This window comes from Gavia stellata, chromosome 6 (assembly GCF_030936135.1).
Source record: "Gavia stellata isolate bGavSte3 chromosome 6, bGavSte3.hap2, whole genome shotgun sequence".
NCBI classification, from domain to species: Eukaryota; Metazoa; Chordata; class Aves; order Gaviiformes; family Gaviidae; genus Gavia; species Gavia stellata.
This window is the reverse complement of record NC_082599.1, coordinates 45,373,241-45,391,594: the sequence shown is the minus strand read 5'-3', so window position 1 is coordinate 45,391,594 and position 18,354 is coordinate 45,373,241. Positions and strand designations below refer to the sequence as shown.

The 18,354-nt window shown below is 42.9% G+C and overlaps 1 protein-coding gene across 1 annotated transcript in view; it reads right to left on the bottom strand.

Annotated features, from left to right (window-relative positions):
• The window catches only part of TGFBR2 (transforming growth factor beta receptor 2), a 60,447-nt gene that overhangs the window by 3,156 nt on the left and 38,937 nt on the right, over positions 1-18,354 (bottom strand). Inside the window, exons 4-6 of the mRNA XM_059818506.1 lie at positions 14,653-15,452; positions 10,212-10,353; positions 2,320-2,447 (exon numbers count right to left, since the gene is read on the bottom strand). Of these exons, the coding sequence (XP_059674489.1) occupies positions 2,320-2,447; positions 10,212-10,353; positions 14,653-15,452 (1,070 nt within the window). The remainder of the gene's footprint in view (positions 1-2,319; positions 2,448-10,211; positions 10,354-14,652; positions 15,453-18,354) is intronic.

Sequence of the window (18,354 nt, the reverse complement as noted above, 5' to 3'; positions counted from 1 at the left end):
AATCCACCTTCATTAAATGTCCTGTGAGCGTGTTATCAGGCATCCATTTCCTGCCTTAGACTCTTAGCTGAACCCTGTTGGAGCCAGCTGTGCCCGTCCCGGTGACACACAAGCGTAGATGCGTGGTCCTTCCCATTGGTGGGGTGCCCTGTACCGGGGGCAGACTGAGGTCTGGGTTTTACATAGGGAAGAAATCTCTGAAGTCGAATGCAGGACACCAAGGTCCAAATCTGCAATCATTTTACTTGCTATGTAAACCCAGAGGTGACGCAATTCATGGTATATCTTATGGCTCTACTCCAGTACCTTGAGCCACAGCCCTCCACACACTCAGGCTTGCTGCCCTGTGCTTCAGCACCACAGGGATCCCGAGCCCAGTGCTTCCCTACCCAGGCACCCTATGCATGCCGGCACATCTATGCCTGCTGCTACAACTGGCTGTGCATGAAATGAGCTCCTGGACACTTCTTTTCAAGGCCTCACCAGTGGTATTGCCCGTTTCCACTGCCATGTAACGTAGTGCCCCGCCACAGTGCCGGCAAGAGTAGCCCTGTCCCAAACGCAGACGAGTCTCTGGACCACCTAACATTGCCCCAGGCCTGCTTTAAGTGCCAATGACTTTTGCTTTCAGGGGCCTTCATCACATTCTATTACATGTACATCATCTGACGCTTCCCAAATGCAGAACAGAAATATTTGCTGACCACTTCTGCCTTTGCATTATCTTATGCAGTATCTTTCTTTCATATCCAGCAACAGACTAGTACTAAGTTAATTTCCTTTTGCTCTTGAGAAAACTCTGATTATCCTCAAATTTGCTGACCACAGATCTTCCTGTTGTTCTTCTGTTTCCTTAAGCAGTTCTCTACCCTTCTTTAATTTTTTTCATGTGAGACCATGTCTTTTGAATATCCCGAGAAATGTTCTCACACTGTTCCTAATTTTAAGCATTTTCTACTATTTAATTTTTTTCTCACAAATGATCTAGCTCAGGATTCTTTTCTGCTTTGCTAATTGGGCTCTTCTAAAGTACCACATATGTACTACCAGTTTGGACTTCATTTTGCCTTTATGGAAAACAAACAACTGCAGTCAACTCATGATCCCTTTTACTAGATCATCCACAATTTTTATAAAATTTCTGCAACCAGTTCTTTTCTACAAAGATGAGCATTAGTATGATGTCTCCTTCCCAGCTTAACTTGGAATTTAGAAGATGGTTGTATCTATGGCTCCTAAAAATGTCATGGGCTTTTTAGTATGGGTAATATCAGATATCCAGGTGTCCCTCGAAATACAGCTTTCCTTCCCAGTTAAAGGCCCCTCTTCAATAACCCATCTCTTCCTGTGGTCCAGGAAGGGGCTGCACTCTGCCATAGTCATCAGGTGGCAGATGCGTTGTTCTTGGTTGGAAAGATGATTGATTTTGGCCTTTCTTAAGTAGATGTTAGAATGATTTTAACATCTCAACTAGAATAAAAAAGGGAGCGTTACATTACTCTTAATGGAAATACTAGCTGATCTTGATTGCCTGGGCTTTTATAAATGTTCACGATGCTTTCCTTTTGTCTGTAAAGACCACTCAACATATTTCATCGACAAGTGGAACGACCAAGCCTCACTTCTTCTCTGATACGATTCTCATTTTATCTCTACTGATAAAACTGCTCAGCGCAAAGTTGAAGAAATACATGCCTTTGGCTTGTTTCCATTCAGTTTCATCTACTGAGAAATCTACTATCGCCTAGGAAGTGCAACCATGGTGTCCGTGAATGGGGAAAGCTGACAGAGTGCTTCACGACATGCAAGGGAAACGGACTGCTAAAGCACAACCTGAATAAAAACAGACCGGCTTGCTGAAGACTCATTTCCTATTTTCTTAAACCTGTCAACAGCTGGGACACAACTATGACTGGTCTCCATGATAAAGTACCGAGATTTGTTTTCTCTACTGAAGGGGCCTATGTGCGAAGTTGTTCTCTTTGACCTTTCAGAGCCTGCACACAGTGTGCTTTAAGGCCCTAATTATTCTGTTGCTGTCTGGATCATTGTAGGATATCAGGTTTCCAATCTTTTTGTTTCGATCGCTTTTAGATTACACTGGTGGGCAGCAGAAATCCCAGGGCTTTGGGGCAGGCACAGTGCAGAGCACGGTGGTGTCTGAACCACGGCAGCATCAGTGTCACTGTGTGACAGAGCTCTAATCCATGCAACAGAGAGATCCAGCCTGTTGGGCAAGACACTGAGTTAAGGCTCAGGCTTCAGGCAGCAGCTAAATATACAGTGCAGCTCCCAGCTGCTCACATGTGGTGCTCTTACCTGATGGTTCAGCCAGGAGCTGGGGATCTCGGGTCGCCCTCTGTCTCTTAGAACATTGTCCTTCATACTTTCCACGCAGGGGTGTTCTCGCACTTTAGAGCCGAATGGGGGCTCGTACTCTTTCACTTCTGCCAAGAGAATAAGCAAACACAAGGGTATTCAGCTGGGCTGTGCTGGTGCCAAGTGTGAAGGGAGCTGGCTGTTCTCTGGAGGAGTAGGAGCTACTGATTAGCTGCTCAGTGCCACTGTTCTGCTTGACCAGCTCCAAACAAAGCAAAACCAGTTGGCATTTTCAAAAATGTTCCAAATGTGTTTCTCCCACACGCCCCCCCCCCCCCCCCCCCTTTTCTTTCCTAGCCAACTAAACAATTTTCATTTAAACCCTTTAGTACATAATCATATTAGCAACAGTCAGAGCAGCAGAGTAACCTATAATGGTTTGTGAGCCTTTCAATCTGTGCTGAGGCAAAACACACAGGAGCTTCAAGGTGAGTTTTGCTTGAGCCAGGCTTGCAAGAACTGGTTGCCCTTAAGTCCCCTGGAGTCCACACACACTTATGAGGTGAAATATAAACTGAAATCTATCTCGGTCGTGATAGATGTTAATGTACCAGATTGCTAGGAGGAAACAGTTGCTTGAAAAGGACAAAGATACAGTAGGGAGCAGTACTGGAAGCTGCCATGCTGCCCTTGTTTATTACTGAGCCGCATTCCTTTGTAGAAAGTAGTAGTCTGCTCTTATTTTAGGCCTGTTTCCCAAAATGGGTCAGGTTTGGCCCATGATGCAGGGGGCACAGCTTCCTGAAGGGGCTGCTGCCATTCTAGTTTTTGTTTGCATGTTACATATTTTCTTTGCTTTTCTTTGGAGAAAGAAAGGAAGAGGCAGACATATGGGACCTTTGGAGAAAACTCAAGAAATCTCTGAGAGCGGAAATATTATAGTAGATGCTGACACAGTGTAGAAAATGCTGTGGTTTCTTTGGGAACAGATGGAGACTTTACTCAGAGGCCTAATGACTTGCTAGTATTAGATAAAGATTTATGAAGTTGGCCTGTTCTGCTGCCTCTTATTTCTTTCTAGGAATTAATTGAGGGCAAGAAAAACTGAAGTGTAATCTAAAAGGCAGTCTGAAGAATGCATGTGAGTGCCCAGAAGATGTGTGAAGAGAGATGAACGAGACAGGAGACACAGACTGTTGCGTAACATTACAACTAAAGTTCAAATGCAGCGTCCAGTGCTGCTCACTCCTCTCAAGGGGCGTTTTATGGTAAAAAGAAGCTCCAAGAAGGGTGATAACCATGATTAAAGGCCCAGAAAAAATGGGAAGAACCTCTAAAGCTTGGCTTTGTTTATTTTGGAGAGAAAGGGAAGGGGTCATATAAAATACTGAATATAACTAATGATAAGATAACACAGGTCAGATCCTTCTGTCATGTCTCACGATAAAAACAAGGCAGTATTGAACATAACTAAAAGGTAGACTTTTCTCCAAAACCTTAGAGGCAGGCTGTAGATCTCACTTCTATGTGATAGCCACAAGATGAAGACTTTTTCAGGCTACAGAAAAAGAATTTCTAACGCTTAAAAAGAATAGCCAAGTTACGATAACAAATATTTTGGAAGGGATATTAAACCTTGTGCTTCAAATGTTCAGCGTTTAGAGATCCAGCTGCGAACAACTGTGTGTGCAGTGCAGCAGATCACCCCACAGATGCCTCCTGAAGACCTCTCCTTCCTTCTCCTGAACCATCTGGTGCTGGCCACTGTCCACACAATGCTCTGGTGAGTGGTTATAGTCCCAAAACCCAACTCCTATCTTCTCACAAGTAAATCACTTTCTTTAAGACTCAAGGGCCAAAGTCTGCTTTGCTTTCTTTCTTCTACAAGAAGGCTTACCAGTTTCACCCACATTAATCTGAGTTAGAGATTACTCAGCCAAAGTAAATTCACAAGACTTTAGCCCTAGAAGTTAATAGGGAAGTTGCCATGTTGCTGGTCAGACCTGGGTTACTGTGCAGTGGATGCACAATGATTACAAAGCAGATACCTCTACTTTCAAAGCTAACGAAAATATTAAAGTTTGCTGGGAAAATGTAAATAGCATGACCTAGACAGCCATTTCTTACACCATCTCCATCAGTCATACTTTGAATGTGGTACTGGTCATGGACACCAGCCAAGGCTCTGAGATCTTCTTGCAGTATGAGGAGTCAAGAGTCCGAATGTCCAAGAGAGGGAAGCTGGTGCTGTGGTGCCGACCTGTTCCCTCTCGATAAGCTTAATCTGAAGGCCATTCAGGTTCATGAGATGGTTCAAGTGGGGGAAGGGAAAGCCTTCCCAGGGAATTGTTAGGTTTGTAATACATTTTCCTTGTTTAAGAAATTCTTTCTATGCTATGAGCATTCCTCTTCCAAATATAGAGATTGAATAGTTTTTTTCAGGTTTGGTTTTGTTTTGTTTTGGGTTTTTTTTATGGCAAAGATAGAGAAATTGAGGCCAGATGCCAATTTGCTGTAATGATTTTGTAGTAATACAGTTGTGCCTTCCCTCAGTTTGAAAAGTATGCAGCATCTTCTTGCTATTTAGTATCTTGCTTCTCTTTCCCTTAGAAAGAAAAGCCCACTGAATCCTCTCACAGTAAATCATCCTTATGCTGTGGAATCTCAGGTGTCAGACACATTTTGCAGTAATAGCTGGGGTTATTCATGGATCATGTTGACGTGCTACAGTAGATGTAACGGATATCAATTTGAGGTAGGTTAAGATGTTTGTGCCTAGCTGCTTGTGCACGGCTGTATACAGATGCTGAAATTATTTTTCATGCCTTATATGTTTCTTTTGATTGTTTTTAGACCAGTCAGGCACTAAAAATGACAACTCGATGAAGTACCATAAATACCTCAGGTACCACGAACTACAGCACCTTTAGCGTTCAGTAATGGCAGAGTTCCTTCAACTTTAACCTTGGGCATTTAATCTTTATGGCTGTGAGCTACCGTGCACTAATAATTGTACCTCTGTTTTCCTTTGACACTGGCCTGGCTATAACTCTTAGAAAGGCTGGGACTGGATTTTTAGCCCCAAACAGAGATATTACTGAAAATCTCTTTGTTGTGCCTGATGAATATTTTGGAAAATTTGGCCGTGGGTCCCTCATGAAAAAAACACCTCGCTCATGTGATCTTTTTCTACTCTAAGCTCTTTGCAGTGCGATTCTCTTTCTTTGGGTCACAACAGCACACCTTAAAACCCTGTTGACAATCCCTCATGTGATCTGTCTTACTGTTTTCTGTGGGACAACTTCTCATGCTGGAAGATGAAGGCTCATTTGTAGAAACAAAGCAGGAGTGAGGTGAAAGAAGGCCAGCAAAAATCAACTGTGAAGCACAGTCCACAGCAGTGGGCTTGTGTTCAGGAACTTTTAGGTCCTTTTGAAACGCCCCTCCCTTTAGAGTTTACAAGGGGAGAGCCACAGAAGGGATAAATCAGTCAATGGTGGAGCTACTGTGACAGCTCATGCACACACAAGCGCGTGTGTGTGTGCAGATTGTGTCTTTCTTCATGCTAGAGGAATTTGCGTGGTGGCTCTACTTAGCTGTTGCACAAAGGGATAATAATGCATAAAGCAAAGGCTCAAAAGCCATTTCATGGCCAGGTTTAAGGAGCTGTGAAATGCTTGCTTCACATTTTCCCTAGGCTTCCCCGTTCTACTCCTTCAGAATTCGCATGCTAGCTGTGAAGGGTGAGGGTGCGTTGGGATGGGTGAACTCACTGTGCAATTTCCCTTGCACAGACATGTTTTAAGTGACTTCACATCTGATGATCAAAGACACAGCCACTCTTCCAAAGGTTTGGGAGTGCACGAGCTCAGCCATCAGTGTATGGTTACAGGCTGCTTAGTCACTGTGTGCTGGATCCTGAGGTGGGAAAGTAGAGGAACACAGAGTATATCAGCGCCCAACATGGAGTGTAGTGCAGTGATCTTATCTACTGCTACCTGGGCTTGTTGACAGACAGCACTTGCTACCTTACATGTAGTACTATGGTGACACTTAGAGAATTTCTAGGACATGAGTTACTGTCATGGGGTGATGCTGCACTGTGTGGATGTACCAGCTCGGGCTTATATGCCACCACAGGCTATCAAAATGCTCCATGCCATCAGAAGCTGTCACCTCTCCATGTCAGTATGATGAAAGCTGAGCATTTTATGAGGTACAGGATGAACAAATGTTTAGTTACCAAACTGTGGCTCTTGGCTGACTCTTTCCAAGTAAGCATAAGATTAATCAGTGATTTTATCCACATTAAACACAGCTCTGGTAAAGCAAGGCTGCCATTTCAAACAAAGCCCTGCTGCTATACCGAAGCCAGCCACCACTCCAGGCAGTACAATACTGCACGAGCAACGTCGCCATTTTCTGAGGGGTTTCTCTTCTCCCTCTTCACCAGCCCAATGTATCCAGAAGTTCCCTTTCCTCTCCTTCTCCCCTGCCAACCCCAACAGTCCCCCACCCATAGCAGCTCCGATACAAAACAGATGGTTTTCTTTTCTTTCTAGGAGGCTGTCAGAGAAATTACACTTGCTTCAGTCGCCAAAGCTGTGTCTCTCTGAAAGCAAGTGGTTGAGATGAAAATTATATTTCTTGCAACGTGCAGCATCTGGTGCACAGCTGTTGCGCTGAATGAAATACCAAGTTAACAGCAGCGTGGAGCAGTTGAAGTTCTCCCCAAAGTAGTATTGCTGAGTTTCTAAATATGCCTCTTAAATTATACTCCGGTGAAAAATCAGTCAAACTTGATCTTTGCCTCTGTCTACCTTTCCCTTGTGCCCCATTTCTGCTTCTCCATATTTAGCACAACAAAGTAACAATGAACAGCACAGCCTTTCTCGAAAGCTGATCCCCACCTGCTTATTTACTACAGCAGCTTCACAGTATGGATTATGCTGCTGGGTATTTTTGTTTAAACGTCTGCTGACTGAAAAGGCCTGGCATAGCGTGGAGACTGTGTTTGACAAAGCTGCTGTAGTGAAAGGACCTGCCTCCATCGTCTCCCATACTCACCGAACACCTGCATGCTGACAAACGAATCCTGAGAGCTCCCTTTGTAAAAGAAGTAAGCCACTGTACCTCTGCATGGCTGAAAGGCAATTAGCCCCCCCCCACGCTTCCCTCCCTAATGAAAGTTGCCAGTGCCACTGCCTCAGCTGAGACTGCCACTCCTGCCCTCTAAACTGCCACAGGTTTCTCTAGCCACAGGGAGCTGACACCACAGTCAAGCCTGCCCTGCAAAGACGGTGCCTACATCTTTTAGGCTTCTTTGGAAAGGCGGGCTGCAATCAGGTCAGCCTACTCTGGCTTATGCATGAGATGACTTCTCTCAGTGCCTAGCAGTTTAGGAAGAAAAGAGGGGTTTGCGGGAGCGGAGGCAGCTCCTCAGGAAGCCTGTGAGGAGAGAAGAGAGTCGCACAAGTGACAGATGGAGAGAGAAAGCAGAGGGGGAGCTGTAGTTGTGAATCACTGTAAGAGTATTTCACCAGCTGGTTGCAAAGATAACCAGACTGCATGAACCAGGGGAAAATCTAAGAAGGAAATGAGGGAAACGGTGCCATGCTGCTACAGCTCAGTACCAGTGACAAGTTAAGGGAGCTACATCCTGGGAGTTGTATTTAACTGTTCTGGATGGAGACACTAAGCCCAAGTTCCACCCCCTACAGATCTGCCTGAGTACTCCTGTGGTTTTGCTGGGGACTTCAGACCCTGGAAAGATGACTGAAATAGGGAAACAAAGTTCAAGAAATGTGTTTCTGGATATGAGGATGACAAAGGGATGAAATGAATAGGGAAAATCAGGATGTGGGTGGGGCTTAAGCTCCACCTTGAAAGCAAAGGGGATGCTGGGCCAGTGAAATCTTTCCTTTTCCCGAAATGACTTCAGTTTTTCTACTCAAGGTTATAATGGGTCAGCCTCTTCTAGCTAAACATGCTGGTGATTTTTTGTCCTTATGAAACTCCCCTTATATCCTCTTTTAGGCAGTTGCCTTCTGAGAACAGCAGCAATAAGGTTTCCTTTTGCCACAATCTCCATTTCGCTGTACTCAGCAAGTATGAACAGGAAGGGACTCAGGCACCAGCAAAGATAAAAGACTTCACAGTGAACAGCTCATATTTATATTAATAAGGTGAGTTCCAAAATGCAGGAAACAGAGAGAGCTCAAGAGACAGGGCAAAGATTCTTTTTCTTGGATTTTAAATCTCCTCAGCCACATTTACAAAGTGCTAATAAAAGGCTGAGGTTTTGCCAATGCGTTTAGAAACAGGCATGACCACGACAGTTAAATGTGGATCGGTTTGCCTTGGAATATGCCAGACTGACGTTCAGTTCCTGACGCATCAAATGTTTTTTTCCCTGAAATGTTTGACTAGAAAGTAATTTTTTTTCATGCTTTTATGCTAGCATTAGCTGTTTGCACACATACTCACTTTGTAGCTTGCCTGGCAGGGTGCAAACAGGGGCAAATCTGTTGCCCACAGTCCAGCCCATCCAGCAAGACCAAATGTTGGTCAGACATAGGAGGAGACTGAGGTGGAGGTATTCCTCCCGCCTGCACATGGACACCATGATGCAGCCACACAGCCTCTGTGCAGAGTGGCTTCAGACACCTCCATGGACATCCTTGTGGTATCCCACGGATGTTAGTAGAGAAACAAGGAGCAGCTATGCACATCTTCCCATGGGACATTGGTTTCCCTCTTGTACACTATGTTCCCCATGCTGTAGTGCTCTAGCCTGGAAGATTGTCCTGTGTCTGTGGCAGCCCTTTGAGATGCAACTGTGCCTAGTCCGATGAAAAGGGAGCCTCTGTGGTTTTGGAAGAAGGGTAACAAATCAAATCATAGTCGCATACCTATCCACATTAGTATTACCTTCTACAGCCCCACTCCTTAGACTGCCTGTAAGAGCCCTGGAGTGTGCAGCAGTTTTTGTTAGAATGAATGTTAGACAATACCAGCAGAATGAAGAATTTTATATGTAACTTAGTCTCATTTTAGTCCCTGAAGTAAGGTGAAAATCTTCAAACATGGCAATATGTAATGCAGATATCAACAATAACTTTTCTGATTTCTAGCACATACCAATGCTGCACGCTGGGAATTCTGGGGCAGCTTTAGGCAAAGCAGAAATGGAGATTTTGTTTCAGTGAACAAACTCTGAATATGAACAAGCACAGCAGCTCTTCCTGGAGCTGTTCTGATAGTCAGTTCCAATCATTTTTATTTTGTTACTGCACTTCATACAACAAACATCTCTCGATTTCTCATATGGATGATCTCTTGCAACATCACAAAAAATGATGAGCAGCAGCTGGGGATTTTGGGAGTACAGGAAGGTTTCTGTATCACTATGATGGCTCTTACTGAAATGATCAATTAGTAAATGTGACACTTAACTGGCCCTCATTAGGTTTCAGAATTAGCATTCCATGAAAGTAAATGGGAGGCAGTTATCACTTCTTGGTCTTAATATTTCAAATTGCCTTATGCTTCCAACTATTTTGGGTGAGGTCAACCAGACTGAGTCAATCCATGGCTACTCAAGATGTTATAGGAAAAAACAGACATCAATTAGCTTTAAAAGTGGTCTACCTAACAGCAGATTTATCCTTACACCAATCCAGAACCAGTTTTCTAATGCTCTCAGGTACTTGCCCTTCAAGCCTGCAGATGCACATGTGCATCTCATATTACCAAAGGCCTGTTAATTTACAGCAGCCGGGTATACTAGAACAATTGGTGAGAGTTAAAAAGAATCATCCCCTCCCCAGACAACCACAAGAGCACGTCTGTCCAAACATACTTTTAGAGAGAAGAAAACTGATGGCACTTACCTCCAACGCCATTACAGCGAGATGTCATTTCCCAGAGGACCAAAGCCATGGAGTACACATCTGTTTGTTTGAAGGACTCCACGTTCTCCAGGTTCATCCTGGACTCTAGAACCTCAGGGGCCATGTACCTTGCTGTGCCAACCTACAGGAGAGGAGATCAGGGAGAGCTCAGGAGGTGCAACTGCAGTTCGTGTTTTGGATTCTGCTGTGATTTAACTTCAGCTTTCACAGAAACAGTGCCATTTGACATGTATCCAAAAATTCAGGCCATACTTGGCACAGGTCGTATTTTCTGCTGCCAGGGGAATCTGGCATTGTCCTGACTACCAACTTAGTTGCACCACCCTTGGTAAAGAAAAAAAAAAGAAGCCCTTTTTAGTTCCTTAAGAAAATAATTTTGACACTGACAAGCTTTCTCACTCTTTGACTGTTCACAGATAAACTCTGCACTTTGGGCCTGAAGCAATTGCCGCTGATTGAGTGTCTTTCGGATGAGCAAGAAACACATTGTATTCTTCTGCGTTGCGTATTACAGTGTTAGCTGTTTCTTTTCATGGTAGGCTTAAAAGGAAAGTGGTAAATGCAGGCCTGGCAGAAGAAAGCAAATACACAAATACTGAATGCAGAAGCACACATTTGAATTGAAACCAAAAATCGGTCCTTTGTTTGAAAAGCCGTTCTCATGAACTTTATTCATACTGAGCAATTTTCAGCAATGAGTTTAGCAGCTTTCCTGACATCTAGATTATGACCTTGCATTACAGAAGGCAAAGTTTAAATGTCTGTTTTTATTACAAGAAAGGATTTAAGGAAGAATTTTTGGATCACTCAACTGTTGCTCTCAAATGACAAACTCTTTACAGGGTAGGTATAAAAGATTTATCCCCCTTGAAAAACTGCAAACATAGTAAGTTCAGGCAAATAAGGTCAGGCAAAGATAGCTTCAAATTGGAGACTGGGTAATCACAAAGATGAACAAGCACAAGTGGGTGATGCCATAGGACCTGTGATTCAAATGAGCTATTTGTAGACTGCACTACAGCAATCACTCCAGAGCCCAGCGGCAAGCAGGACTGCAAAAGATCATTTCAGTTACTGGGTCTGCAATTGCAGGCAGCCACATAGTAAATGTACAGTTCCTGAGAGAGCCCTACAAGATCCATTTTACAAGCTTCTGTAAACACATCTTGTCACCCCAGGCTCAGGGCAGATGGGAAGATGTTCCACAAAAAGTACAATGCACTGTAAGAAAACAGCAGGAAAGATCAAGGACATAGCTTTGTCATGGAACACTGCAACAGCAGAGAATTTCTATGTCAAAAATATCCAAAAGGTTGTAGGATCAAAGTCTTTATAAACAGAGGACAGAAAAAACCCTATGCAATCAGTCCCAGAGTTAAATTCCCTATTACGTGGACTCCGTGACAAATTTAAGGACAAGCATGTGAGCAACAGCCATACGCTGAATGGGTACTTGGGACAATCATGTCTCAACACCACTGAGTTGGCCAGCATCTCCCTCCCCTACAGAACATGAACGTATGGAAACTCTGCAGCAGAGGCTGTTTCTACCCCCCATTCATTCCCCAACACACAACTTCTTCCGCAAGCAGATCCTGTCCAAAGCTTAAGAAGGGTTACCTGTACGCTATGGCCCACAGTCCCACACCCCCATATCCTGCTGATTTTAACAAGACTTAATGGTGCCTAAATACAGATTCTTAACATTGTCACAAAGTGCTGTTCTGGTCTGGCATTTCACAGTTTTAGCCACAGTGAAAATTATTCTGCAGCATTGCTGGACAATGGAGGATCATGCCCTATAACTAAAAAGTACAGTGGGAAATGCAGAGAAAATTTAAAATGACTTGAAGAATGGTATCAAATCAATTCCATTTCCATCCTGCTTAGGATTTATCATGTGGTCCACTCTGCTTGTGTCCTTTTATCTGCATTTAGATTATTAGGTCTTTGGGTCAAAGATACTTTTCCTGTATCTCACGGAAACCTGAGCCCTGAGTCTCAAAGGCATTTCAGGTATCTAAACTCCAGCAATTTAGAGTTGGTTGCCCCTCTGTAGTCTGGGTATGCTTTCTCTTTGCAAAGACCAGTCTGGTTTCAGCTCTTGCTTCCCCAAAACTTCTAGTGAGGGACCATCTCTCTTCCTGTCATACTTAATAATTTCTGTGACTTTTGGATCTTTTTTACCGGAGACCTTACATTTCTTTCAAGCTGTTGAGGGACGCTTTGTGCCCTGAGGTGTGTCAGTCAGAAGGGCGGTAGATATCCCTCTTTATCTGATTAGGGAGACTGCCTGTTACGAGGCTGCTGATGCTGCTGAGGTGAGGAACTGCTCGTCTTGCTGTCACCTACCAGTCCTTTGAACACAATGGGACAAAGGTCCAGATTTATGTACTCACATTAAGTAATGTCTGCAAATATTAACCATCGTGGGTGGCCAAACTGAAAAGACTGCAGAGGTTCTAATGGGGAAAAAGACAGTTTCCAGGCAGCCACCAAGGGCACTGGTACTGTATGGTCAATAATGGCTATACGGAAGGTAGCTGGGTAGATGGGAAAAAAGACGGCTTTGTAACCACAACAACTTGCCTTGAATATTACTAAAGCTGACCAGAAAAATGGTAAAATACTTACACTCTTTTATCTATTTCATAGGAAGCTAGAGGTTTCCTTGATTTAAGATTTGGGTCAGCTCCATTATATACCTTCAAAGACTGGACCTCCTGGTGGTAAAGCTTTGAGTCAAAGAGTAAAGTTTAGAAATTATGCATAAGGCAAATTCCAGTGCAAGACCGCTTTAGCAAAAGCTGCAGCACTGAAGTTGGCATGTTGGGGAATTTGAGTGGGTGGTGCTTGTGCGCCCAGAAGAAACATAGTGGAGGTTGAAGTGGAGCCACTTCACACCATCTTACTCCTTGTCACAGAATAGAATAACACTAGCTGGGTCACCTTCAAACAGATTCAATGAAGCTAAACAAAGTAAAACAGCGGGTCTCAACACCAGTGCCCAAGGACACTGATTCCGAAGCAGTAACCTGCTCTGGACAGCACTGTACTTTGTCATCAGTGTCAGTGTGGACTGTGGAAGTGGCAGTGTCAATGCTACCCTCCTACTTCCAAGTGTCTATGAGCAATGCCAAAGAAATCAACTTAAAATATGGATTGTCTTTGAGCAACCAAAGTGTCTGTGGCGTTGAGTTTCAGAGCCCCTGCCTTTCACTGCTGAACACTCTGTTTTTCACTTCAGTCCAAATGGAACCAGTCTTACGACTTACAATATGGTATGACTTCCCTGAACTCCAAAAGGTCTGGCATGCTGGAGAGAAATGATACGTAATTGTGAGTGGTGTTTGTATTATTTTAAATACGGCTTCCTTAGTTATCATTACTCCCGGTGCTGGTTAATAAACCCTCTCAAAATGAGATCAGGACAGTTGCCTCTCACTAAGGAAACTTTTAAAGACAGATCTTCATTAGATAAACAACAGCAAAGCTCCCATGAACTCAACAGAGCATGACTGACTGAAGAACTGTCCCTGAAAACATTCTAAACCAAAATATTAGTTCCATGTGAAGTAAAAGTCAGTGTAAATGGACAGGCTTTGATGGGAACTGTGTATGAAAATATAAATATAAAAATACATGTATACATATAAATATATGTATAATTAAATAATTATGAATTAATTAACTTAATAAATGGTCTGAATTTATATGAGAGTTTTCATTAGAAGAGCCAATATTTAGAGATTTATTTGAAAAATCTTATCTTTGAAGCATTCATAAACATCCTCCTGGCATCCTTGTGAAGTAGATGAGTATTATCCATGTTACTTAGTTGAAAAAGCAACAGCAGGGCAATTATTTTTATTTGAGATTCTTGCATTTGCTTGCATTTGGAGAAAGTGCCATAATCTTAAACAAGTTTATTTTTGGCCTTTTAAAGTTATTATCTATCACGCTAGTTATCTGCTTACACCTCTCAAAGATAAAAGACTGACTTCACGTATGCGGGGGTACACCAGGAGTGGGTACTCACACGAAACTGTAATACCATCAGGCATGAAAACTGTGGCAAAACCTCACAATGCGAAGCACATCCTTGTCATATGTGTGTGTGTGTGCATTGCAGCAGCACCACAGTCGCTAACAAGCTCATACACACTTAGTATAAGTGTATAAAGAGGATGGTTGCATCATATACACATGCAGCGCTCTGATCATAACAAAACCTTCATTGCACATTTCTCACTGTTGCTTTAATGTTAAGTTTAGAGCCTCTTTGTTTATAAATACTGTCGCTTTAATTTTTTAAGATTTTAAGTAGATATGGCAACACAGAATTCTTCCTCTCTTCACCCCAAGAACCAACATAGCAACTGGTACAACACACCCCCCCGGCTTCAAACTTTTAACTTACCTGCCCACTGTTAGCCAAGTCATCCACAGACAGAGAAGGGTCCAGTCTCAGGGATAACCCAAAGTCACAGAGACAGCAGGTTAAATCATTTTTCACTAGGATGTTGGAACTCTTTAGGTCTCTGTGCACAATAGGTGTTTTGGGGCGACCACAGGGTGTGTGATCACTATGCAGATGGGCAATCCCTCGGGCCAAGGATCCACCCAGTTTCCAGAGGTCCTCCCAGCTGATAATGTGCCGTGTGAGATATTCCTGCAAGTTTCCTCTAGCATGGAAGGCAGTGATCAACCAATACTGTTTACCAAGATCTGTCTTACGCTCCTCTGCTGTCAAGAATTGGAGGATGTTCTCGTGCTTGAGGTTTACATCTGAAAAAATGTCTTTCTCAGTTTTCCAGGAAGCATATTCTTCATAAGGAAAAATCTTGACTGCCACAGTTTCATACTGCTCTGATGTGTTTTGCTTCAATTTGGCTTTATACACTTCAGCAAACCTTCCTTTGCCAACAACAATATCCAACTCAATGGGCAGCAATTCCGTGTTGTGGTTGATGTTGTTGGCACAGGTAGAGCTGATGTCTGAGCGGTCATCATCTAACATAATGGCACAAACATCACTGCAGTCCTTATGTTTCCTGGGCTTAACATTCTTCTCCCATGCCTTGTTGAGCTTTCTCTTCTTGTGAGTGCGGTAAGCATAAAAGATAACAATCACAGCAACAGAAATCACCAGTAATGGGACAAGACTTATGATTGTGACTTTGGAAATTTCATCTTTCTCCTCTGGCTTATGAGGGCCATCTGTAAAGAAGAACAGAAGGAAGGCATACATTAAATAATAGCTTTTTGTATACAGGAGGCTGTCAATAATTATAATTTTTATCCAGAGTGCAATACATGATCTCCTCTGCTGACAGTAAATAAATAAAAATTATCACTGCTTTCTTACCTCAAAATGCTGTTTTGTATATAGGCCTCCACTTACCAGAACTTCCCTGTCTGCTTCTTTTATAAAAAGCCAGAACTGAATGAGCAAGAACCTAATGTTATTTAATAGCTTTGTTCTCACAAGCTCTTAATACGTTATGGATGAAACCTTTCCTGAATACAATAGCTAAAGCCTCCTGCACTTATTCTGTCAATGTATTCTTGACAGATCTGCCCCTTTAATGAGTAATTACTAGAGCACATTAATTTTTCTAAGAACTGGATTGATAAAGAAATAGGCAATGCAACATGTGAATTCCCACTTGCTCAGTTATCACTCTAGAACCAGTATATTTCAGTGGGATCCATGTAAAGACATCTTCAGGAAGCCGGTCCGCACACAACTACTGCAGGCTAATAGTCAGGCACAATATGTATGCCTGAATACACATCTGAAAACCAAAACTCATTCTCATACTTTGATGTATGTGAAAGAGTGTTGCTAGAACAAATTCAAACACCTGCGTGTACACAGGTGTTTGAATCCTTGCAGGCACAATCAATCATGTATGAAACATCTGAGCATTGTCACTCTCCATGTACTTTTTGCATGGATTTATGTAACTGAAAACATCCTCTGTGTGTTACTTGCTGGCTGTACACTGGCTGTCCTGTTGTAAAGCAGTTGACGGTTCAATCCAAACTCCTTAGCTTATGCAGTCCACACACTAACATATTCTTAGGTGGAACATACAGGGATAGGGAATAGAGGAACAAAAGAGACATATTCTAGACTAGGGACATGCTCTGGGAATAGTACAGAACATTATTCTGGAGGCGAAAGCCACACTATCACCTCTAGATGTGACCCTTCTAGTTCAGTTTGAGGTATTTTTTACGGAAAGCAAGCAGTTTAAAAGAGAACAGTTTTATTCTGAAAGCAGATTAAAGAAGGAGGTCAGAGTTTATCTGAACCTGATTTGATTGGACACATGGAAATGTACTCCAGTAGCCTATTTCTTCCTTTGAGTCAGAGTGATAGTATCTTTCCATGAGGATTGATTGGAAGAAGCCCTGAAAGTCTAACCTGAATGGACTAAAACAACTGAAGCTGCAACCAGAGCAAGTGGCTTATGTCGGCAGCGCAACGCTCTGGTGGATGCTTACAGCAATGTCACTGACTCAGTCAGGCCAAATAAGTCAATAAGAAAAAGAAAAGTTTAATAAGTTCTGAGGGGAAGTTCCCACTAACTACATTAGCCACTAACCTCTGTTTCCCCTACTCTGGGCCTCTCAGAATGAGGGTGAGCAATGCTGAAAGGAGTGGGGGAAAAGAGTTTGCAATGAGAACAAGCAGTACCTCTGACCCTCCAATTTCACATAAAATCACGTTTCCATTGGGAACACAGTTAGCTGACAAGCAGCAGGAGCCATCAGCTATTCAAAAGGCAGGTGATGGGACATCTGAAGAGTATATTGTTCTTTATTTGGAAGAAGGCCTGAATCCTGAACCAGGATGTGCTTCCTCTGTTTGAAAGGTTCATCAACCAGATGTAGAGCAAGTAATTCAATCCTAGCCTCTCTCACAGGGTTTCAAGGAAGAGGAAGTGCCTTTCTAGCACTCACATTCCCGGCTAGAGCAGGTCAGTGGCATTCACTAGCACCTACGAAGAATGTATTTCCTTCATTTATGCAAAAGAACCTTTTACGCCAATCCCTTCTTCCACACCTATGCAAACCACAAATCCTCCTTCTCAAGTGATTTCCCTTGGCAACAAAATGTTAGTAAATTTTAAACTTTTAAACTTTTAAATTAAAAAAATACTCAAAAGTTCATCACCGATTACAGGCACCCCTTCTGCTTCTCAACATGTTGAAGAGGGGCAAAATACCCCAGTTTTTTTATGGCCCTTACTGGAGGAATATATTTAGAACGTCCAATGTCACTGTCAGTAAACAGAAGATTTGCATTGCTTATTCCCATGTGCATTCTTCACTCTCAGAAAATCTGCTTTATAAAGAACTTGGGAAACACCCCAGTGGAGGAGAACTGACCACGTTGCGGGATGGCTGCAAGCAGGCCACAACTGCATGAATGCAACAATGATCTCTAGCAATCAGATAAAATAGTTTTGATGAACGTTTGGGGTTCTGTTTTGTTTTTTTTTCTTGACCACAGAAAAGCATGCTTTAAGTTTGGACTCTGCTCTTGGAAATGAGTAATACATTATGTATATCACACGGTATATTTTTTAACAAATATGAACATGCCTCTTTACAGCCCTTTAAGCCCTTTGCTTTGCCACAGACCTGCAATATGTAGCCCAGATATTTGAAATACAAATATCTTTCTAAATGAGGGAGAAAAAAACAAGATGTATTACTTTTCTTTCAAATTTCTCCCCATGAGTCCAAGCAGTTGGAGGTCGTTGGGTGCATGTTCAGCTCTAACTGAGAAGAAACTCACCCAAAGCCACCACTTCTTGAGTGTTATGGCTACCTGTCTAAGGGTCTCTGATCATTCCTATAATGCCCTAGCGCAGGCTGTATTATTTTGGTCTACAGCTGAGAAGTCTCCAGCAGACTTCACAGCCCCCTTGGCTCTTCCTCTTTCTGCACAAGAGAAAGCTCTGCTTGTGGTGCAGGGGGATTTCTGGGTGGAAGGGAGAAACTGTTGATGTTGCAAATGTCACTTGAAAAAGAATGAAAAAAATTTTTAATCAAAGCAGAAGCTGAGCAGTTTGGCCACTTCCCCTAAGCACTGCATCGTCCTGCA